The sequence below is a fragment of the Euprymna scolopes genome, chromosome 46 (genome assembly GCF_053919585.1).
Source record: "Euprymna scolopes isolate OS-2025 chromosome 46, ASM5391958v1, whole genome shotgun sequence".
NCBI classification, from domain to species: Eukaryota; Metazoa; Mollusca; class Cephalopoda; order Sepiida; family Sepiolidae; genus Euprymna; species Euprymna scolopes.
The window spans coordinates 137,190,973-137,217,760 of record NC_136527.1 but is presented as its reverse complement, the minus strand read 5'-3'; the positions used below and the strand labels follow the sequence as shown (position 1 = coordinate 137,217,760).

The window sequence follows — 26,788 nt, the reverse complement described above, 5'->3', positions numbered from 1 at the left end:
GTTATTTAATCCCGAATCCAAAGATTTTGAAGAAAAATTTTTTTAATAGAATATATTTGTTTTTTTCACGTCGGTTTCTATTTAATCCATAGTTGGGGCCCTGACAGGTGCTACCACTCCGGTCAGAGTGGACCTAGGAGCAATGGTAATTAAAGGGTGGCTCCACACTCCCCAAAGCCCACAAGCTGGGGCCTCACCACTGGATATAGTTTAAGGTCATATCCAGGACCCCCATTGAGGGACTTTTACCCTCTGCTGGGGGGGGGGGGTGCAGTCGGCGTATTCTAATGCCCCACCAACAAGGCCGTAAACTACGATGAATACGTAGACACCATTGTTTTCATATGAAATTCAGTTTTACGATTTTCACAATTTTGTCCCAATTCTGTAGAAGTGTCCATTATTGTTCTGATGAAATCCAATTTAAAAAAAAATCTAACTAGTAAATATTTTTCTATCTACACCAAAAAAGAAACGTTAATATTGCATCAGATGTAAATTTAAAATAACCCTAACCCTAAGATAACTGTTATTTAGTCAATTAAAACAATTCTGCCTCTTTTTCCAGAGAACACCACTAGCACCCCCGGATGTGGGAGTGGTAAGTTACACCTGTTTTTCTCGCATTATCTTTTGTCCAATTTATCTATCCATCTATCTATCTCTCTCTCTCTCTCTCTCTCTCTCTCTCTCTCTCTCTCTCTCTCTCTATCTATCTATCTATCTATCTATATAACCTATCCATCTATCTGTCAGTAGGTTTTAGGGCTTTCCTGTTTTTTTTCTGGGTTTAAAATCTTGTAATATTAATATCTAATTGTGTCTAGAAATAAATCTATCTAATTGTGTCTAGAAATATCTAATTTTGTCCGTAAAAAACGGTCTGGAAAAAAATTATTAATTAAGTTTGTAAAAAATCTATTTAATTAGTTTTGGAAAAATGTATTTAATTGGGTCTGGAAAAATGTATTTAATTGGGTCTGGAAAAATGTATTTAATTGGGTCTGGAAAAAAATGTATCTAATTGGTTCTATAAAAATCTGTTAAACTGGGTCTGGAAAACTTTCACAAAAATGCTCAACTAACTACAACCACTACATACAATGGCTTCTTGTATTAATAAAACTGTTTCCTGAACTGTTTGAATTTTGGCGGTCAAATCTTTATATAGAGGTGTTCTCGAATGTTTCAACCAGTTTGCTGCATCTTTATATGAGAAAACGTAGCATAGTTCCTTTATTCCTAGTCACGTCTTCTTCATATGTGTGGGTGTTGAAAACAGGGATTGCTATGAAATTTTTTTTTTACACAGTGATCACCACTTATCAAGGCCCGGAAGCCACTCAGGGATTGCTATGAAACTGTTCCTGTCCTGGATTTTTTCTGGGCGTATGTATCGGTTGCTACATCGTAGAATTCATTTTATTCATGCGCTTAATTGAGTATGTAGTTTGGCCTTCGGGCCGGGATCGAAGTGTAGTATCTGTTCCGGCAGATACTGCAAGCAAAGACCATATGTTGGCGCAACCCCACATATAAGACCTTGGTCAATGTAGGGGCAACCCTTCATACCAATTGTCACTATCCAGCTCCCCTACTCCCCGGGGAGTTGGTCCCCATTTCCACTTCACTCCTCACATTAAAATCGGCCTTATGCCTAATTTGCTTGGTGGGGGAGCAAATAAATACCCTTTTCTTGGCCTTTTTGCCAAGATCAAAGTGTAGTATCTGTTCAGACAACCCACATATCAGACCTTTGTCAATGTAGGGGTAACCCTTCATACCAACAGTTACTATCCAGCTCCCATTTCCCACCGCTCGGGAGCCAGTCCCCCTTTTCCCTCCCCCCTCCCTCTTTCTCCACATAAAAAAATGGCCTTGTTGCTCAGTGGGGAAGCAAATAAATACATACTGCAAGCAAAGACCATATGTGAGGGCAATCCCACATATAAGACCTTGGTCAATGTAGGTGCAACTCTTCATACCAATTGTCACTATCCAGCTCCCCTACTCCCTGGGGAGTTGGTCCCAATTTCCCCTTCACTCCTCACTTTAAAAATCGGCCTTGTGCCTAATTTGCTTGGTGGGGAGCAAATAAATTAAAAAAAACGAAAACAAGGCAATTGTAATTAACAACTTATAACGAAGCTACCAAAAAAAAAAAAATGTTCGCCTAGCTACAGCCGCTATACACAATTTTCTCCACTCTCTATCTGTGCCTAAATCTAAACGCAGATTTCATTAGCAAATCTTTTTCCTCAGAACTGCCCTCCTGTTTAATGATTCCAAAAGAATCTTAACCGGAATCAGTGATTTTATTGGAATCAGAAATTTAATCCAGAATCAGTAACTTTGTCGGTCTAAGAAATTAAATCCAGAATCAGTAATTTTATCGGAATCAGAAATTCAATCCAGAATCAGTAATTTTATCAAAATCAGAAATTTAATCCAGAATCAGTAATTTTATCGGAATCAGTAATCTAATCCAGAGTCAGTAATTTTATCGGAATCAGAAATTTCATCCAGAATCAGTAATTTTATCGGAATAAGAAATGTAATCCAGAATCAGTAATTTTATCGGAATCAGAAATGTAATCCAGAATCAGTAATTTTATCTGAATCAGAAATTTAATCCAGAATCAGTAATTATATCGGAATCAGAAATTTAATCCAGAATCAGTAATTTTATCGGAATCAGAAATTTAATCCAGAATCAGTAATTTTATCGGAATCAGAAATTTAATCCAGAATCAGTAATTTTATCGGAATCAGAAATTTAATCCAGAATCAGTAATTTTATCGGAAACAGAAATTTAATCCAGAATCAGTAATTTTATCGGAAACAGAAATTTAATCCAGAATCAGTAATTTTATCGGAATCAGAATTTTAATCCAGAATCAGTAATTTTATCGGAATCAGAAATTTAATCCAGAATCAGTAATTATATCGGCATCTGAAATTTTATCCAGAATCAGTAATTTTATCGGAATCAGACATTTTTTCCAGAATCAGTAAGTTTATCGAAATAAGAAATTTAATCCAGAATCAGTAATTTTATCGGAACCAGAAATTTTATCGGTATCAGAAATTTAATCTAGATTCAGTAATTTTATCGGAATCAGAAATTTAATCCAGAATCAGTAATTTTATCGGAAACAGAAATTCAATCCAGAATCAGTAATTTTATCGGAAACAGAAATTTAATCCAGAATCAGTAATTTTATCGGAATCAGAATTTTAATCCAGAATCAGTAATTTTATCGGAATCAGAAATTTAATCCAGAATCAGTAATTATATCGGCATCTGAAATTTTATCCAGAATCAGTAATTTTATCGGACTCAGACATTTTTTCCAGAATCAGTAAGTTTATCGAAATAAGAAATTTAATCCAGAATCAGTAATTTTATCGGAACCAGAAATTTTATCGGTATCAGAAATTTAATCTAGATTCAGTAATTTTATCGGAATCAGAAATTTAATCCAGAATAAGTAATTTTATTGGAATCAGAAATTTAATCCAGAATCAGTAATTATATCGGCATCAGAAATTTAATCCAGAATCAGTAATTATATCGGTATAAGAAATTAAATCCAGAATCAGTCATTTTATCCAGAATCAGTAATTTTATCGGAATAAGACATATAATCCAGGATAAGTCATTTTACCGCAACCAGAAATTTTATCGGTATCAGAAATTTAATCCAGAATCAGTAATTTTATCGGAATCAGAAATTTAATCCAGAATCAGTAATTCTATCGGAATCAGAAATTTAATACAGAATCAGAAATTTAATACAGAATCAGCAATTACATCGAAAAAAGAAATTAAATCCAAAATCAGTAATTTTATCGGAACAGGAAATTTAATCCAGAATCAGTAATTTAATTGGAATAAGAAATTTAATCCAGAATCAGTAATTTTATCGGAATCAGAAATTTAATCCTGAATCAGTAATTTTATCGGAATCAGAAATTTAATCCAGAATCAGTAATTATATCGGTATCAGAAATTTAATCCAGAATCAGTAATTTTATCGGAATCAGAAATTTAATCCTGAATCAGTAATTATATCGGAATCAGAAATTTAATCAAGAATCAGTAATTTTATCGGAATCAGAAATTTAATCCTGAATCAGTAATTTTATCGGAATCAGAAATTTAATCCAGAATCAGTAATTTTATCGGAATCAGAAATTTTATCCAGAATCAGTAATTTTATCGGAATCAGAAATTTAATCCTGAATCAGTAATTTTATCGGAATCAGAAATTTAATCCAGAATCAGTAATTATATCGGAATCAGAAATTTAATCCAGAATCAGTAATTTTATCGGAATCAGAAATTTCATCCTGAATCAGTAATTTTATCGGAATCAGAAATTTAATCCTGAATCAGTAATTTTATCGGAATCAGAAATTTAATCCAGAATCAGTAATTTTATCGGAATCAGAAATTTAATCCTGAATCAATAATTTGATCGGAATCAGAAATTTAATCCAGAATCAGTAATTTTATCGGAATCAGAAATTTAATCCAGAATCAGTAATTATATCGGAATCAGAAATTTAATCCAGAATCATTAATTTTATCGGAATCAGAAATTTAATCCTGAATCAGTAATTTTATCGGAATCAGAAATTTAATCCAGAATCATTAATTTTATCGGAATCAGAAATTTAATCCAGAATCAGTAATTTTATCGGAATCAGAAATTTAATCCAGAATCAGTAATTTTATCGGAATCAGCAATTTAATCCAGAATCAGTAATTTTATCGGAATCAGAAATTTAATCCAGAATCAGTATTATATCGGAATCAGAAATTTAATCCAGAATCAGTAATTTTATCGGAATCAGAAATTTAATCCTGAATCAGTAATTTTATCGGAATCAGAAATTTAATCCAGAATCAGTAATTTTATCGGAATCAGAAATTTAATCCAGAATCAGTAATTTTATCGGAATCAGAAATTTAATCCAGAATCAGTAATTTTATCGGAATCAGAAATTTAATCCTGAATCAGTAATTATATCGGAATCAGAAATTTAATCCAGAATCAGTAATTTTATTGGAATCAGAAATTTAATCCAGAATCAGTAATTTTATCGGAATCAGCAATTTAATCCAGAATCATTAATTTTAACGGAATCAGAAATTTAATCCTGAATCAGTAATTTTATCAAAATCAGAAATTTAATCCTGAATCAGTAATTTTATCGGAATCAGAAATTTAATCCAGAATCATTAATTTTATCGGAATCAGAAATTTAATCCAGAATCAGTAATTTTATCAAAATCAGAAATTTAATCCTGAATCAGTAATTTCATCGGAATCAGAAATTTAATCCAGAATCAGTAATTTTATCGGAATCAGCAATTTAATCCAGAATCAGTAATTTTATCGGAATAAGAAATTTAATCCAGAATCAGTAATTTTATCGGAATCAGAAATTTAATCCTGAATCAGTAATTTTATCGGAATCAGCAATTTAATCCAGAATCAGTAATTTTATCGGAATCAGAAATTTAATCCAGAATCAGTCATTTTATCGGAATCAGAAATTTAATCCAGAATCAGTAATTTTATCGGAATCAGAAATTTAATCCAGAATCAGTAATTTTATCGGAATCAGCAATTTAATCCTGAATCAGTAATTTTATCGGAATCAGAAATTTAATCCAGAATCAGTAATTTTATCGGAATCAGAAATTTAATCCAGAATCAGTAATTTTATCGGAATCAGAAATTTAATCCAGAATCAGTAATTTTATCGGAATCAGCAATTTAATCCTGAATCAGTAATTTTATCGGAATCAGAAATTTAATCCAGAATCATTAATTTTATCGGAATCAGAAATTTAATCCAGAATCAGTAATTTTATCGGAATCAGAAATTTAATCCAGAATCAGTAATTTTATCGGAATCAGCAATTTAATCCAGAATCAGTAATTTTATCGGAATCAGAAATTTAATCCAGAATCAGTAATTTTATCGGAATCAGAAATTTAATCCTGAATCAGTAATTTTATCGGAATCAGAAATTTAATCCAGAATCAGTAATTTTATCGGAATCAGAAATTTAATCCAGAATCAGTATTATATCGGAATCAGAAATTTAATCCAGAATCAGTAATTTTATCAAAATCAGAAATTTAATCCTGAATCAGTAATTTTATCGGAATCAGAAATTTAATCCAGAATCAGTAATTTTATCGGAATCAGAAATTTAATCCAGAATCAGTAATTTTATCGGAATCAGAAATTTAATCCTGAATAAGTAATTATATCGGAATCAGAAATTTAATCCAGAATCAGTAAGTTTATTGGAATCAGAAATTTAATCCAGATTCAGTAATTTTATCGGAATCAGCAATTTAATCCAGAATCATTAATTTTATCGGAATCAGAAATTTAATCCTGAATCAGTAATTTTATAAAAATCAGAAATTTAATCCTGAATCAGTAATTTTATCGGAATCAGAAATTTAATCCAGAATCATTAATTTTATCGGAATCAGAAATTTAATCCAGAATCAGTAATTTTATCAAAATCAGAAATTTAATCCTGAATCAGTAATTTTATCGGAATCAGAAATTTAATCCAGAATCAGTAATTTTATCGGAATCAGCAATTTAATCCAGAATCAGTAATTTTATCGGAATCAGAAATTTAATCCAGAATCAGTAATTTTATCAAAATCAGAAATTTAATCCTGAATCAGTAATTTTATCGGAATCAGAAATTTAATCCAGAATCAGTAATTTTATCGGAATCAGAAATTTAATCCAGAATCAGTAATTTTATCGGAATCAGAAATTTAATCCAGAATCAGTAATTTTATCGGAATCAGAAATTTAATCCTGAATAAGTAATTATATCGGAATCAGAAATTTAATCCAGAATCAGTAATTTTATTGGAATCAGAAATTTAATCCAGAATCAGTAATTTTATCGGAATCAGCAATTTAATCCAGAATCATTAATTTTATCGGAATCAGAAATTTAATCCTGAATCAGTAATTTTATCAAAATCAGAAATTTAATCCTGAATCAGTAATTTTATCGGAATCAGAAATTTAATCCAGAATCATTAATTTTATCGGAATCAGAAATTTAATCCAGAATCAGTAATTTTATCAAAATCAGAAATTTAATCCTGAATCAGTAATTTCATCGGAATCAGAAATTTAATCCAGAATCAGTAATTTTATCGGAATCAGCAATTTAATCCAGAATCAGTAATTTTATCGGAATAAGAAATTTAATCCAGAATCAGTAATTTTATCGGAATCAGAAATTTAATCCTGAATCAGTAATTTTATCGGAATCAGCAATTTAATCCAGAATCAGTAATTTTATCGGAATCAGAAATTTAATCCAGAATCAGTCATTTTATCGGAATCAGAAATTTAATCCAGAATCAGTAATTTTATCGGAATCAGAAATTTAATCCAGAATCAGTAATTTTATCGGAATCAGCAATTTAATCCTGAATCAGTAATTTTATCGGAATCAGAAATTTAATCCAGAATCAGTAATTTTATCGGAATCAGAAATTTAATCCAGAATCAGTAATTTTATCGGAATCAGAAATTTAATCCAGAATCAGTAATTTTATCGGAATCAGCAATTTAATCCTGAATCAGTAATTTTATCGGAATCAGAAATTTAATCCAGAATCATTAATTTTATCGGAATCAGAAATTTAATCCAGAATCAGTAATTTTATCGGAATCAGAAATTTAATCCAGAATCAGTAATTTTATCGGAATCAGCAATTTAATCCAGAATCAGTAATTTTATCGGAATCAGAAATTTAATCCAGAATCAGTAATTTTATCGGAATCAGAAATTTAATCCTGAATCAGTAATTTTATCGGAATCAGAAATTTAATCCAGAATCAGTAATTTTATCGGAATCAGAAATTTAATCCAGAATCAGTATTATATCGGAATCAGAAATTTAATCCAGAATCAGTAATTTTATCAAAATCAGAAATTTAATCCTGAATCAGTAATTTTATCGGAATCAGAAATTTAATCCAGAATCAGTAATTTTATCGGAATCAGAAATTTAATCCAGAATCAGTAATTTTATCGGAATCAGAAATTTAATCCTGAATAAGTAATTATATCGGAATCAGAAATTTAATCCAGAATCAGTAAGTTTATTGGAATCAGAAATTTAATCCAGATTCAGTAATTTTATCGGAATCAGCAATTTAATCCAGAATCATTAATTTTATCGGAATCAGAAATTTAATCCTGAATCAGTAATTTTATAAAAATCAGAAATTTAATCCTGAATCAGTAATTTTATCGGAATCAGAAATTTAATCCAGAATCATTAATTTTATCGGAATCAGAAATTTAATCCAGAATCAGTAATTTTATCAAAATCAGAAATTTAATCCTGAATCAGTAATTTTATCGGAATCAGAAATTTAATCCAGAATCAGTAATTTTATCGGAATCAGCAATTTAATCCAGAATCAGTAATTTTATCGGAATCAGAAATTTAATCCAGAATCAGTAATTTTATCAAAATCAGAAATTTAATCCTGAATCAGTAATTTTATCGGAATCAGAAATTTAATCCAGAATCAGTAATTTTATCGGAATCAGAAATTTAATCCAGAATCAGTAATTTTATCGGAATCAGAAATTTAATCCAGAATCAGTAATTTTATCGGAATCAGAAATTTAATCCTGAATAAGTAATTATATCGGAATCAGAAATTTAATCCAGAATCAGTAATTTTATTGGAATCAGAAATTTAATCCAGAATCAGTAATTTTATCGGAATCAGCAATTTAATCCAGAATCATTAATTTTATCGGAATCAGAAATTTAATCCTGAATCAGTAATTTTATCAAAATCAGAAATTTAATCCTGAATCAGTAATTTTATCGGAATCAGAAATTTAATCCAGAATCATTAATTTTATCGGAATCAGAAATTTAATCCAGAATCAGTAATTTTATCAAAATCAGAAATTTAATCCTGAATCAGTAATTTTATCGGAATCAGAAATTTAATCCAGAATCAGTAATTTTATCGGAATCAGCAATTTAATCCAGAATCAGTAATTTTATCGGAATCAGAAATTTAATCCAGAATCAGTAATTTTATCGGAATCAGAAATTTAATCCTGAATCAGTAATTTTATCGGAATCAGCAATTTAATCCAGAATCAGTAATTTTATCGGAATCAGAAATTTAATCCAGAATCAGTAATTTTATCGGAATCAGAAATTTAATCCAGAATCAGTAATTTTATCGGAATCAGAAATTTAATCCTGAAAAAGTAATTTTATCGGAATCAGAAATTTAATCCTGAATCAGTAATTTTATCGGAATCAGAAATTTAATCCAGAATCAGTAATTTTATCGGAATCAGAAATTTAATCCAGAATCAGTAATTTTATCGGAATCAGAAATTTAATCCTGAATCAGTAATTTTATCGGAATCAGAAATTTAATCCAGAATCATTAATTTTATCGGAATCAGAAATTTAATCCAGAATCAGTAATTTTATCGGAATCAGAATTTTAATCCAGAATCAGTAATTTTATCGGAATCAGAAATTTAATCCTGAATCAGTAATTTTATCGGAATCAGAAATTTAATCCAGAATCAGTAATTTTATCGGAATCAGAAATTTAATCCAGAATCAGTAATTTTATCGGAATTAGAAATTTAATCTAGAATCAGTAATTTTATCGGAATCAGAAATTTAATCCTGAATCAGTAATTATATCGGAATCAGAAATCTAATCCAGAATCAGTAATTTTATTGGAATCAGAAATTTAATCCAGAATCAGTATTATATCGGAATCAGAAATTTAATCCAGAATTAGTAATTTTATCGGAATCAGAAATTTAATACAGAATCAGTAATTATATCGGAATCAGAAATTTAATCCAGAATCAGTAATTATATCGGTATAAGGAATTAAATCCAGAATCAGTAATTATATCGGAATCAGAAATTTTATCCAGAATCAGTAATTTTATCGGAATCAGAAATTTAATCCAGAATCAGTAATTTTATCGGAATCAGAAATTTAATCCAGAATCAGTAATTTTATCGGAATCAGAAATTTAATCCAGAATCAGTAATTTTATCGGAATCAGAAATTTAATCCTGAAAAAGTAATTTTATCGGAATCAGAAATTTAATCCTGAATCAGTAATTTTATCGGAATCAGAAATTTAATCCAGAATCAGTAATTTTATCGGAATCAGAAATTTAATCCAGAATCAGTAATTTTATCGGAATCAGAAATTTAATCCTGAATCAGTAATTTTATCGGAATCAGAAATTTAATCCAGAATCATTAATTTTATCGGAATCAGAAATTTAATCCAGAATCAGTAATTTTATCGGAATCAGAAATTTAATCCAGAATCAGTAATTTTATCGGAATCAGAAATTTAATCCTGAATCAGTAATTTTATCGGAATCAGAAATTTAATCCAGAATCAGTAATTTTATCGGAATCAGAAATTTAATCCAGAATCAGTAATTTTATCGGAATCAGAAATTTAATCCAGAATCAGTAATTTTATCGGAATCAGAAATTTAATCCTGAATCAGTAATTATATCGGAATCAGAAATTTAATCCAGAATCAGTAATTTTATTGGAATCAGAAATTTAATCCAGAATCAGTATTATATCGGAATCAGAAATTTAATCCAGAATCAGTAATTTTATCAAAATCAGAAATTTAATCCTGAATCAGTAATTTTATCGGAATCAGAAATTTAATCCAGAATCAGTAATTTTATCGGAATCAGAAATTTAATCCAGAATCAGTAATTTTATCGGAATCAGAAATTTAATCCAGAATCAGTAATTTTATCGGAATCAGAAATTTAATCCTGAATCAGTAATTATATCGGAATCAGAAATTTAATCCAGAATCAGTAATTTTATTGGAATCAGAAATTTAATCCAGAATCAGTAATTTTATCGGAATCAGCAATTTAATCCAGAATCATTAATTTTATCGGAATCAGAAATTTAATCCTGAATCAGTAATTTTATCAAAATCAGAAATTTAATCCTGAATCAGTAATTTTATCGGAATCAGAAATTTAATCCAGAATCATTAATTTTATCGGAATAAGAAATTTAATCCAGAATCAGTAATTTTATCAAAATCAGAAATTTAATCCTGAATCAGTAATTTTATCGGAATCAGAAATTTAATCCAGAATCAGTAATTTTATCGGAATCAGAAATTTAATCCAGAATCAGTAATTTTATTGGAATCAGAAATTTAATCCAGAATCAGTAATTTTATCGGAATCAGCAATTTAATCCAGAATCATTAATTTTATCGGAATCAGAAATTTAATCCTGAATCAGTAATTTTATCAAAATCAGAAATTTAATCCTTAATCAGTAATTTTATCGGAATCAGAAATTTAATCCAGAATCATTAATTTTATCGGAATCAGAAATTTAATCCAGAATCAGTAATTTTATCAAAATCAGAAATTTAATCCTGAATCAGTAATTTTATTGGAATCAGAAATTTAATCCAGAATCAGTAATTTTATCGGAATCAGCAATTTAATCCAGAATCAGTAATTTTATCGGAATCAGAAATTTAATCCTGAATCAGTAATTTTATCGGAATCAAAAATTTAATCCAGAATCATTAATTTTATCAGAATCAGAAATTTAATCCAGAATCAGTAATTATATCGGATGCAGAAATTTAATCCAGAATCAGTAATTATATCGGAATAAGAAATTTTATCCAGAATCAGTAATTTAATTGGAATCAGAAATTTAATCCAGAATAAGTAATTTTATCGGAATCTGAAATTTAATCCAGAATCAGTAATTTTATCAGAATCAGCAATTACATCTAAATAGGAAATGTAATCCAGTATCAGTAATTTTATCGGAATCAGACATTTAATCCTGAATAAGTAATTTTATCCAGAAGCAGTAATTTAATCGGAATCAGACATTTAATCCTGAATAAGTAATTTTTCGGAATCAGAAATTTAATCCAGAATCAGTAATTTTATCGGTATCAGAAATTTAATACAGAATCAGTAATTTTATCGGAATCAGAAATTTAATACAGAATAAGTAATTTTATCGGAATAAGAAATTTAATCCAGAATCAGTAATTTTATCAGAATCAGCAATTACATCGAAATAAGAAATGTAATCCAGAATCAGTAATTTTATTGGAATCAGAATTTTAATCCAGAATCAGTAATTATATCGGAATCAAATCTATTTAATCAAATTTAATCCAGAATCAGTAATTTTATTGGAATCAGAAATTTGTTCCAGAATCAGTAAGTTTATCAAAATCAGAAATTTAATCCAGAGTCAGTAATTTTATCGGAATCAGAAATTTAATCCAGAATCAGTAATTTTATCGGAAACAGAAATGTAATCCAGAATCAGTAATTTTATCGGAATCAGAAATTTAATCCAGAATCAGTAATTTTATCGGAATCAGAAATTTTTTCCAGAATCAGTAAGTTTATCGAAATAAGAAATTTAATCCAGAATCAGTAATTTTATCGGAATCAGAAATTTAATCCAGAATTAGTAATTTTATCGGAATCAGAAATTTAATACAGAATCAGTAATTATATCGGAATCAGAAATTTAATCCAGAATCAGTAATTATATCGGTATAAGGAATTAAATCCAGAATCAGTAATTATATCGGAATCAGAAATTTTATCCAGAATCAGTAATTTTATCGGAATCAGAAATTTAATACAGAATAAGTAATTTTATCGGAATAAGAGATTTAATCCAGAATCAGTATTTTATCGGAATCAGAAATTTACTACAGAATCAGTAATTTTATCAGAATAAGAAATTTAATCAAGAATCAGTAATTTTATCAGAATCAGAAATTTAATACAGAATAAGTAATTTTATCGGAATCAGAAATTTAATCCTGAAAAAGTTATTTTATCGGAATCAGAAATTTACTACACAATAAGTAATTTTATCGGAATCAGAAATTTAATCAAGAATCAGTCATTTTATCGGAATCAGAAATTTAATCCAGAATCAGTAATTTTATCGGAATCAGAAATTTACTACAGAATCAGTAATTTTATCGGAATCAGAAATTTACTACAGAATCAGTAATTTTATCGGAATCAGAAATTTAATACAGAATAAGTAAAGTTATCGGAATCAGAAATTTAATCCTGAATAAGTAATTTTATCGAAATCAGAAATTTACTACAGAATAAGTAATTTTATCGGAATCAGATATTTAATCAAGAATCAGTAATTTTATCGGAATCAGAAATTTAATCCAGAATCAGTAATTTTATCGGAATCAGAAATTTACTACAGAATCAGTAATTTTATCGGAATCAGAAATTTAATCAAGAATCAGTAATTTTATCGGAATCAGAAATTTAATCCTAAATTAGTAATTCTATCGGAATCAGAAATTTTATACAGAATAAGTAAGTTTATCGGAATCAGAAATTTAATCCAGAATCAGTAATTTTATCGGAATAAGACATTTAATCCTGAATAAGTAATTTTCTCGGAATCAGAAATTTAATTCAAAATCAGTAATTTTATCGGAATCAGAAATTTAATACAGAATAAGTAATTTTATCGGAATCAGAAATTTAATACAGAATCAGTAATTTTATCAGAATCAGAAATGTACTCCAGAATCAGTAATTTTATCGGAATAAGAAATTTAATCAAGAATCAGTAATTTTATCGGAATCAGAAATTTAATCCAGAATCAGTAATTTTATCGGAATCAGAAATTTAATACACAATCAGTAATTTTATCGGAATCAGACATTTAATCCTGAATAAGTAATTTTATCGGAATCAGAAATTTAATACAGAAAAAGTAATTTTATTGGAATCAGAAATTTAATCAAGAATCAGTAATTTTATCAGAATCAGCAATAACATCGAAATAAGAAATGTAATCCAGAATCAGTAATTTTATTGGAATAAGAAATGTAATCCAGAATCAGTAATTTTATCGGAATCAGAAATTTAATACACAATCAGTAATTTTATCGGAATCAGACATTTAATCCTGAATAAGTAATTTTATCGGAATCAGAAATTTAATCCAGAATCAGTAATTTTATCGGAATAAGAAATTTAATCCAGAATCAGTAATTTTATCGGAATCAGAAATTTAATCCAGAATCAGTAATTTTATCGGAATCAGAAATTTAATACAGAATAAGTAATTTTATCGCAATAATAAATTTAATCCAGAATCAGTATTTTATCGGAATCAGAAATTTACTACAGAATCAGTAATTTTATCGGAATAAGAAATTTAATCAAGAATCAGTAATTTTATCGGAATCAGAAATTAAATCCTGAATAAGTAATTTTATCGGAATCAGAAATTTCATACAGAATAAGTAATTTAGCGGAATCAGAAATTTAATCCTGAAAAAGTAATTTTATCGGAATCAGAAATTTAATCCAGAATCAGTAATTTTAGCGGAATCAGAAATTTAATCAAGAATCAGTAATTTTATCGGAATCAGAAATTTTATCCAGAATCATTAATTTTATCAGAATCAGAAATTTAATCCAGAATCAGTAATTATATCGGAAACAGAAATTTAATCCAGAATCAGTATTATATCGGAATCAGAAATTTTATCCAGAATCAGTAATTTTATTAGAATCAGAAATTTTTTCCAGAATCAGTAAGTTTATCAGAATCAGACATTTAATCAAGTATAAGTCATTTTATCGCAACCAGAAATTTTATCGGTGTCAGAAATTTAATACAGAATCAGTAATTTTATCGGAATCAGAAATTAAATCCAGAATAAGTAATGTTATCAGAATCAGAAATGTAATACAGAATCTGTAATTTTATTAGAATCAGCAATTACATCGAAATAAGAAATGTAATCCAGAATCAGTAATTTTATTGGAATAAGAAATGTAATCCAGAATCAGTAATTTTATCGGAATCAGAAATTTAATACACAATCAGTAATTTTATCGGAATCAGACATTTAATCCTGAATAAGTAATTTTATCGGAATCAGAAATTTAATCCAGAATCAGTAATTTTATCGGAATAAGAAATTGAATCCAGAATCAGTAATTTTATCGGTATCAGAAATTTAATACAGAATAAGTAATTTTATCGGAATACGAAATTTAATACAGAGTAAGACATTTTATCCAGATAAGAAATTTAATCCAGAATCAGTAATTTTATCAGAATCAGCAATTACATCGAAATAAGAAATGTAATCCAGATCAGTAATTTTATCGGAATCAGAAATTTAATCCAGAATCAGTAATTTTATCGGAATAAGAAATTTGATCCTGAATAAGTAATTTTATCGGAATCAGAAATTTAATCCAGAATCAGTAATTTTATCGGAATACGACATTTCCTCCTGAATAAGTAATTTTATCGGAATCAGAAATTTAATCCAGAATCAGTAATTTTATCGGAATCAGAAATTTAATACAGAATAAGTAATTTTATCGGAATAAGAAATTTAATCCAGAATCAGTATTTTATCGGAATCAGAAATTTACTACAGAATCAGTAATTTTATCGGAATCAGAAATTTAATCAAGAATCAGTAATTTTATCGGAATCAGAAATTAAATCCTGAATAAGTAATTTTATCGGAATCAGAAATTTCATACAGAACAAGTAATTTAGCGGAATCAGAAATTTAATCCTGAAAAAGTAATTTTATCGGAATCAGAAATTTACTACACAATAAGTAATTTTATCGGAATCAGAAATTTAATCCTGAAAAAGTAATTTTATCGGAATCAGAAATTAAATCCAGAATAAGTAATTTTATCAGAATCAGAAATGTAATACAGAATCTGTAATTTTATCAGAATCAGCAATTACATCGAAATAAGAAATTAAATCCAGAATCAGTAATTTTATCGGAATCAGAAATTTAATCCAGAATCAGTAATTTAATCGGAATCAGAAATTAAACACAGAATAAGTAATTTTATCGGAATCAGAAATTTAATCCAGAATCACTAATTTTATACGAATCAGCAATTACATCGAAATAAGAAATGTAATCCAGAATCAGTAATTTTATTGGACTAAGAAATTTAATCAAGAATCAGTAATTTTATCGGAATCAGACATTTAATCCTGAATAAGTAATTTTATCAGAATCAGAAATTTAATCCAGAATCAGTAATTTTATCGGAATAAGACATTTCCTCCTGAATAAGTAATTTTATCGGAATCCGAAATTTAATCCAGAATCAGTAATTTTATCGGAATCAGAAATTTAATACAGAATAAGTAATATTATCGGAATAAGAGATTTAATCCAGAATCAGTATTTTATCGGAATCAGAAATTTACTACAGAATCAGTAATTTTATCAGAATCAGAAATTTAATCAAGAATCAGTAATTTTATCGGAATCAGAAATTTAATACAGAATAAGTAATTTTATCGGAATCAGAAATTTAATCCTGAAAAAGTTATTTTATCGGAATCAGAAATTTACTACACAATAAGTAATTTTATCGGAATCAGAAATTTAATCAAGAATAAGTAATTTTATCGGAATCAGAAATTTAATCCAGAATCGGTAATTTTATCGGAATCAGAAATTTAATAAAAAATCAGTAATTTTATCGGAATCAGGCATTTAATCAAGAATCAGTAATTTTATCGGAATCAGACATTTAATCAAGAATCAGTAATATTATCGGAATCAGAAATTTAATAAAGAATCAGTAATTTTATCGGAATCAGAAATTTAATACAGAATCAGTAATTTTATCGGAATCAGAAATTTAATACAGAATAAGTAATTTTATCGGAATAAGAAATTTAATCCAGAATCAGTAATTTTATCAGAATCAGCAATTACATCGAAATAAGAAATGTAATCCAGAATCAGTAATTTTATTGGAATCAGAATTTTAATCCAGAATCAGTAATTATATCGGAATCAAATCTATTTAATCAAATTTAATCCAGAATCAGTAATTTTATTGGAATCAGAAATTTGTTCCAGAATCAGTAAGTTTATCAAAATCAGAAATTTAATCCAGAGTCAGTAATTTTATCGGAAACAGAAATTTAATCCAGAATCAGTAATTTTATCGGAAACAGAAATGTAATCCAGAATCAGTAATTTTATCGGAATCAGAAATTTAATCCAGAATCAGTAATTTTATCGGAATCAGAAATTTTTTCCAGAATCAATAAGTTTATCGAAATAAGAAATTTAATCCAGAATCAGTAATTTTATCGGTATCAGAAATTTAATCTAGATTCAGTAATTTTATCGGAATCAGAAATTTAATCCAGAATTAGTAATTTTATCGGAATCAGAAATTTAATACAGAATCAGTAATTATATCGGAATCAGAAATTTAATCCAGAATCAGTAATTATATCGGTATAAGGAATTAAATCCAGAATCAGTAATTATATCGGAATCAGAAATTTTATCCAGAATCAGTAATTTTATCGGAATCAGAAATTTAATACAGAATAAGTAATTTTATCGGAATAAGAGATTTAATCCAGAATCAGTATTTTATCGGAATCAGAAATTTACTACAGAATCAGTAATTTTATCAGAATAAGAAATTTAATCAAGAATCAGTAATTTTATCAGAATCAGAAATTTAATACAGAATAAGTAATTTTATCGGAATCAGAAATTTAATCCTGAAAAAGTTATTTTATCGGAATCAGAAATTTACTACACAATAAGTAATTTTATCGGAATCAGAAATTTAATCAAGAATCAGTCATTTTATCGGAATCAGAAATTTAATCCAGAATCAGTAATTTTATCGGAATCAGAAATTTACTACAGAATCAGTAATTTTATCGGAATCAGAAATTTACTACAGAATCAGTAATTTTATCGGAATCAGAAATTTAATACAGAATAAGTAAAGTTATCGGAATCAGAAATTTAATCCTGAATAAGTAATTTTATCGAAATCAGAAATTTACCACAGAATCAGTAATTTTATCGGAATAAGAAATTTAATCAAGAATCAGTAATTTTATCGGAATCAGAAATTAAATCCTGAATAAGTAATTTTATCGGAATCAGAAATTTCATACAGAATAAGTAATTTAGCGGAATCAGAAATTTAATCCTGAAAAAGTAATTTTATCGGAATCAGAAATTTAATCCAGAATCAGTAATTTTAGCGGAATCAGAAATTTAATCAAGAATCAGTAATTTTATCGGAATCAGAAATTTTATCCAGAATCATTAATTTTATCAGAATCAGAAATTTAATCCAGAATCAGTAATTATATCGGAAACAGAAATTTAATCCAGAATCAGTATTATATCGGAATCAGAAATTTTATCCAGAATCAGTAATTTTATTAGAATCAGAAATTTTTTCCAGAATCAGTAAGTTTATCAGAATCAGACATTTAATCAAGTATAAGTCATTTTATCGCAACCAGAAATTTTATCGGTGTCAGAAATTTAATACAGAATCAGTAATTTTATCGGAATCAGAAATTAAATCCAGAATAAGTAATGTTATCAGAATCAGAAATGTAATACAGAATCTGTAATTTTATTAGAATCAGCAATTACATCGAAATAAGAAATGTAATCCAGAATCAGTAATTTTATTGGAATAAGAAATGTAATCCAGAATCAGTAATTTTATCGGAATCAGAAATTTAATACACAATCAGTAATTTTATCGGAATCAGACATTTAATCCTGAATAAGTAATTTTATCGGAATCAGAAATTTAATCCAGAATCAGTAATTTTATCGGAATAAGAAATTGAATCCAGAATCAGTAATTTTATCGGTATCAGAAATTTAATACAGAATAAGTAATTTTATCGGAATACGAAATTTAATACAGAGTAAGACATTTTATCCAGATAAGAAATTTAATCCAGAATCAGTAATTTTATCAGAATCAGCAATTACATCGAAATAAGAAATGTAATCCAGATCAGTAATTTTATCGGAATCAGAAATTTAATCCAGAATCAGTAATTTTATCGGAATAAGAAATTTGATCCTGAATAAGTAATTTTATCGGAATCAGAAATTTAATCCAGAATCAGTAATTTTATCGGAATACGACATTTCCTCCTGAATAAGTAATTTTATCGGAATCAGAAATTTAATCCAGAATCAGTAATTTTATCGGAATCAGAAATTTAATACAGAATAAGTAATTTTATCGGAATAAGAAATTTAATCCAGAATCAGTATTTTATCGGAATCAGAAATTTACTACAGAATCAGTAATTTTATCGGAATCAGAAATTTAATCAAGAATCAGTAATTTTATCGGAATCAGAAATTAAATCCTGAATAAGTAATTTTATCGGAATCAGAAATTTCATACAGAACAAGTAATTTAGCGGAATCAGAAATTTAATCCTGAAAAAGTAATTTTATCGGAATCAGAAATTTACTACACAATAAGTAATTTTATCGGAATCAGAAATTTAATCCTGAAAAAGTAATTTTATCGGAATCAGAAATTAAATCCAGAATAAGTAATTTTATCAGAATCAGAAATGTAATACAGAATCTGTAATTTTATCAGAATCAGCAATTACATCGAAATAAGAAATTAAATCCAGAATCAGTAATTTTATCGGAATCAGAAATTTAATCCAGAATCAGTAATTTAATCGGAATCAGAAATTAAACACAGAATAAGTAATTTTATCGGAATCAGAAATTTAATCCAGAATCACTAATTTTATACGAATCAGCAATTACATCGAAATAAGAAATGTAATCCAGAATCAGTAATTTTATTGGACTAAAAAATTTAATCAAGAATCAGTAATTTTATCGGAATCAGACATTTAATCCTGAATAAGTAATTTTATCAGAATCAGAAATTTAATCCAGAATCAGTAATTTTATCGGAATAAGACATTTCCTCCTGAATAAGTAATTTTATCGGAATCCGAAATTTAATCCAGAATCAGTAATTTTATCGGAATCAGAAATTTAATACAGAATAAGTAATTTTATCGGAATAAGAGATTTAATCCAGAATCAGTATTTTATCGGAATCAGAAATTTACTACAGAATCAGTAATTTTATCAGAATCAGAAATTTAATCAAGAATCAGTAATTTTATCGGAATCAGAAATTTAATACAGAATAAGTAATTTTATCGGAATCAGAAATTTAATCCTGAAAAAGTTATTTTATCGGAATCAGAAATTTACTACACAATAAGTAATTTTATCGGAATCAGAAATTTAATCAAGAATAAGTAATTTTATCGGAATCAGAAATTTAATCCAGAATCGGTAATTTTATCGGAATCAGAAATTTAATAAAAAATCAGTAATTTTATCGGAATCAGGCATTTAATCAAGAATCAGTAATTTTATCGGAATCAGACATTTAATCAAGAATCAGTAATATTATCGGAATCAGAAATTTAATAAAGAATCAGTAATTTTATCGGAATCAGAAATTTAATACAGAATCAGTAATTTTATCGGAATCAGAAATTTAATACAGAATAAGTAATTTTATCGGAATAAGAAATTTAATCCAGAATCAGTAATTTTATCAGAATCAGCAATTACATCGAAATAAGAAATGTAATCCAGAATCAGTAATTTTATTGGAATCAGAATTTTAATCCAGAATCAGTAATTATATCGGAATCAAATCTATTTAATCAAATTTAATCCAGAATCAGTAATTTTATTGGAATCAGAAATTTGTTCCAGAATCAGTAAGTTTATCAAAATCAGAAATTTAATCCAGAGTCAGTAATTTTATCGGAAACAGAAATTTAATCCAGAATCAGTAATTTTATCGGAAACAGAAATGTAATCCAGAATCAGTAATTTTATCGGAATCAGAAATTTAATCCAGAATCAGTAATTTTATCGGAATCAGAAATTTTTTCCAGAATCAATAAGTTTATCGAAATAAGAAATTTAATCCAGAATCAGTAATTTTATCGGTATCAGAAATTTAATCTAGATTCAGTAATTTTATCGGAATCAGAAATTTAATCCAGAATTAGTAATTTTATCGGAATCAGAAATTTAATACAGAATCAGTAATTATATCGGAATCAGAAATTTAATCCAGAATCAGTAATTATATCGGTATAAGGAATTAAATCCAGAATCAGTAATTATATCGGAATCAGAAATTTTATCCAGAATCAGTAATTTTATCGGAATCAGAAATTTAATACAGAATAAGTAATTTTATCGGAATAAGAGATTTAATCCAGAATCAGTATTTTATCGGAATCAGAAATTTACTACAGAATCAGTAATTTTATCAGAATAAGAAATTTAATCAAGAATCAGTAATTTTATCAGAATCAGAAATTTAATACAGAATAAGTAATTTTATCGGAATCAGAAATTTAATCCTGAAAAAGTTATTTTATCGGAATCAGAAATTTACTACACAATAAGTAATTTTATCGGAATCAGAAATTTAATAAAGAATCAGTCATTTTATCGGAATCAGAAATTTAATCCAGAATCAGTAATTTTATCGGAATCAGAAATTTACTACAGAATCAGTAATTTTATCGGAATCAGAAATTTACTACAGAATCAGTAATTTTATCGGAATCAGAAATTTAATACAGAATAAGTAAAGTTATCGGAATCAGAAATTTAATCCTGAATAAGTAATTTTATCGAAATCAGAAATTTACTACAGAATAAGTAATTTTATCGGAATCAGATATTTAATCAAGAATCAGTAATTTTATCGGAATCAGAAATTTAATCCAGAATCAGTAATTTTATCGGAATCAGAAATTTACTACAGAATCAGTAATTTTATCGGAATAAGAAATTTAATCAAGAATCAGTAATTTTATCGGAATCAGAAATTTAATCCTAAATTAGTAATTCTATCGGAATCAGAAATTTTATACAGAATAAGTAAGTTTATCGGAATCAGAAATTTAATCCAGAATCAGTAATTTTATCGGAATAAGACATTTAATCCTGAATAAGTAATTTTCTCGGAATCAGAAATTTAATTCAAAATCAGTAATTTTATCGGAATCAGAAATTTAATACAGAATAAGTAATTTTATCGGAATCAGAAATTTAATACAGAATCAGTAATTTTATCAGAATCAGAAATGTAATCCAGAATCAGTAATTTTATCGGAATAAGAAATTTAATCAAGAATCAGTAATTTTATCGGAATCAGAAATTTAATCCAGAATCAGTAATTTTATCGGAATCAGAAATTTAATACAGAATCAGTAATTTCATCGGAATCAGACATTTAATCCTGAATAAGTAATTTTATCGGAATCAGAAATTTAATACAGAAAAAGTAATTTTATTGGAATCAGAAATTTAATCAAGAATCAGTAATTTTATCAGAATCAGCAATAACATCGAAATAAGAAATGTAATCCAGAATCAGTAATTTTATTGGAATAAGAAATGTAATCCAGAATCAGTAATTTTATCGGAATCAGAAATTTAATACACAATCAGTAATTTTATCGGAATCAGACATTTAATCCTGAATAAGTAATTTTATCGGAATCAGAAATTTAATCCAGAATCAGTAATTTTATCGGAATAAGAAATTTAATCCAGAATCAGTAATTTTATCGGAATCAGAAATTTAATCCAGAATCAGTAATTTTATCGGAATCAGAAATTTAATACAGAATAAGTAATTTTATCGGAATAAGAAATTTAATCCAGAATCAGTATTTTATCGGAATCAGAAATTTACTACAGAATCAGTAATTTTATCGGAATCAGAAATTTAATCAAGAATATAATTTTATCGGAATCAGAAATTAAATCCTGAATAAGTAATTTTATCGGAATCAGAAATTTCATACAGAATAAGTAATTTAGCGGAATCAGAAATTTAATCCTGAAAAAGTAATTTTATCGGAATCAGAAATTTAATCCAGAATCAGTAATTTTAGCGGAATCAGAAATTTAATCCAGAATCAGTAATTTTATCAAAATCAGAAATTTAATCCTGAATCAGTAATTTTATCGGAATCAGAAATTTAATCAAGAATCAGTAATTTTATCGGAATCAGAAATTTAATCCAGAATCAGTAATTTTATTGGAATCAGAAATTTAATCCAGAATCAGTAATTTTATCGGAATCAGCAATTTAATCCAGAATCATTAATTTTATCGGAATCAGAAATTTAATCCTGAATCAGTAATTTTATCAAAATCAGAAATTTAATCCTGAATCAGTAATTTTATCGGAATCAGAAATTTAATCCAGAATCATTAATTTTATCGGAATCAGAAATTTAATCCAGAATCAGTAATTTTATCAAAATCAGAAATTTGATCCTGAATCAGTAATTTTATTGGAATTAGAAATTTAATCCAGAATCAGTAATTTTATCGGAATCAGCAATTTAATCCAGAATCAGTAATTTTATCGGAATCAAAAATTTAATCCAGAATCATTAATTTTATCAGAATCAGAAATTTAATCCAGAATCAGTAATTATATCGGATGCAGAAATTTAATCCAGAATCAGTAATTATATCGGAATAAGAAATTTTATCCAGAATCAGTAATTTAATTGGAATCAGACATTTAATCCAGAATAAGTAATTTTATCGGAATCTGAAATTTAATCCAGAATCAGTAATTTTATCAGAATCAGCAATTACATCTAAATAGGAAATGTAATCCAGTATCAGTAATTTTATCGGAATCAGACATTTAATCCTGAATAAGTAATTTTATCGGAATCAGAAATTTTATCCAGAAGCAGTAATTTAATCGGAATCAGACATTTAATCCTGAATAAGTAATTTTTCGGAATCAGAAATTTAATCCAGAATCAGTAATTTTATCGGTATCAGAAATTTAATACAGAATCAGTAATTTTATCGGAATCAGAAATTTAATACAGAATAAGTAATTTTATCGGAATAAGAAATTTAATCCAGAATCAGTAATTTTATCAGAATCAGCAATTACATCGAAATAAGAAATGTAATCCAGAATCAGTAATTTTATCGGAATCAGAAATTTAATCCAGAATCAGTAATTTTATCGGAAACAGAAATGTAATCCAGAATCAGTAATTTTATCGGAATCAGAAATTTAATCCAGAATCAGTAATTTTATCGGAATCAGAAATTTTTTCCAGAATCAGTAAGTTTATCGAAATAAGAAATTTAATCCAGAATCAGTAATTTTATCGGAATCAGAAATTTAATCCAGAATTAGTAATTTTATCGGAATCAGAAATTTAATACAGAATCAGTAATTATATCGGAATCAGAAATTTAATCCAGAATCAGTAATTATATCGGTATAAGGAATTAAATCCAGAATCAGTAATTATATCGGAATCAGAAATTTTATCCAGAATCAGTAATTTTATCGGAATCAGAAATTAAACACAGAATAAGTAATTTTATCGGAATCAGAAATTTAATCCAGAATCACTAATTTTATACGAATCAGCAATTACATCGAAATAAGAAATGTAATCCAGAATCAGTAATTTTATTGGACTAAGAAATTTAATCAAGAATCAGTAATTTTATCGGAATCAGACATTTAATCCTGAATAAGTAATTTTATCAGAATCAGAAATTTAATCCAGAATCAGTAATTTTATCGGAATAAGACATTTCCTCCTGAATAAGTAATTTTATCGGAATCCGAAATTTAATCCAGAATCAGTAATTTTATCGGAATCAGAAATTTAATACAGAATAAGTAATTTTATCGGAATAAGAGATTTAATCCAGAATCAGTATTTTATCGGAATCAGAAATTTACTACAGAATCAGTAATTTTATCAGAATCAGAAATTTAATCAAGAATCAGTAATTTTATCGGAATCAGAAATTTAATACAGAATAAGTAATTTTATCGGAATCAGAAATTTAATCCTGAAAAAGTTATTTTATCGGAATCAGAAATTTACTACACAATAAGTAATTTTATCGGAATCAGAAATTTAATCAAGAATAAGTAATTTTATCGGAATCAGAAATTTAATCCAGAATCGGTAATTTTATCGGAATCAGAAATTTAATAAAGAATCAGTAATTTTATCGGAATCAGGCATTTAATCAAGAATCAGTAATTTTATCGGAATCAGACATTTAATCAAGAATCAGTAATATTATCGGAATCAGAAATTTAATAAAGAATCAGTAATTTTATCGGAATCAGAAATTTAATACAGAATCAGTAATTTTATCGGAATCAGAAATTTAATACAGAATAAGTAATTTTATCGGAATAAGAAATTTAATCCAGAATCAGTAATTTTATCAGAATCAGCAATTACATCGAAATAAGAAATGTAATCCAGAATCAGTAATTTTATTGGAATCAGAATTTTAATCCAGAATCAGTAATTATATCGGAATCAAATCTATTTAATCAAATTTAATCCAGAATCAGTAATTTTATTGGAATCAGAAATTTGTTCCAGAATCAGTAAGTTTATCAAAATCAGAAATTTAATCCAGAGTCAGTAATTTTATCGGAAACAGAAATTTAATCCAGAATCAGTAATTTTATCGGAAACAGAAATGTAATCCAGAATCAGTAATTTTATCGGAATCAGAAATTTAATCCAGAATCAGTAATTTTATCGGAATCAGAAATTTTTTCCAGAATCAATAAGTTTATCGAAATAAGAAATTTAATCCAGAATCAGTAATTTTATCGGTATCAGAAATTTAATCTAGATTCAGTAATTTTATCGGAATCAGAAATTTAATCCAGAATTAGTAATTTTATCGGAATCAGAAATTTAATACAGAATCAGTAATTATATCGGAATCAGAAATTTAATCCAGAATCAGTAATTATATCGGTATAAGGAATTAAATCCAGAATCAGTAATTATATCGGAATCAGAAATTTTATCCAGAATCAGTAATTTTATCGGAATCAGAAATTTAATACAGAATAAGTAATTTTATCGGAATAAGAGATTTAATCCAGAATCAGTATTTTATCGGAATCAGAAATTTACTACAGAATCAGTAATTTTATCAGAATAAGAAATTTAATCAAGAATCAGTAATTTTATCAGAATCAGAAATTTAATACAGAATAAGTAATTTTATCGGAATCAGAAATTTAATCCTGAAAAAGTTATTTTATCGGAATCAGAAATTTACTACACAATAAGTAATTTTATCGGAATCAGAAATTTAATCAAGAATCAGTCATTTTATCGGAATCAGAAATTTTATCCAGAATCAGTAATTTTATCGGAATCAGAAATTTACTACAGAATCAGTAATTTTATCGGAATCAGAAATTTACTACAGAATCAGTAATTTTATCGGAATCAGAAATTTAATACAGAATAAGTAAAGTTATCGGAATCAGAAATTTAATCCTGAATAAGTAATTTTATCGAAATCAGAAATTTACTACAGAATAAGTAATTTTATCGGAATCAGATATTTAATCAAGAATCAGTAATTTTATCGGAATCAGAAATTTAATCCAGAATCAGTAATTTTATCGGAATCAGAAATTTACTACAGAATCAGTAATTTTATCGGAATAAGAAATTTAATCAAGAATCAGTAATTTTATCGGAATCAGAAATTTAATCCTAAATTAGTAATTCTATCGGAATCAGAAATTTTATACAGAATAAGTAAGTTTATCGGAATCAGAAATTTAATCCAGAATCAGTAATTTTATCGGAATAAGACATTTAATCCTGAATAAGTAATTTTCTCGGAATCAGAAATTTAATTCAAAATCAGTAATTTTATCGG

At 26.9% G+C, this 26,788-nt stretch overlaps 1 protein-coding gene across 2 annotated transcripts in view; it reads left to right on the top strand.

The window, feature by feature from the left end:
• LOC145271411 (uncharacterized) overlaps positions 1 to 26,788 on the top strand; it is a 681,202-nt gene that overhangs the window by 436,952 nt on the left and 217,462 nt on the right. For both annotated transcript variants that reach the window (XM_080126945.1, XM_080126944.1), the window contains one exon: positions 569 to 601. In XM_080126945.1, the coding sequence (XP_079983071.1) occupies positions 569 to 601 (33 nt within the window). The remainder of the gene's footprint in view (positions 1 to 568; positions 602 to 26,788) is intronic.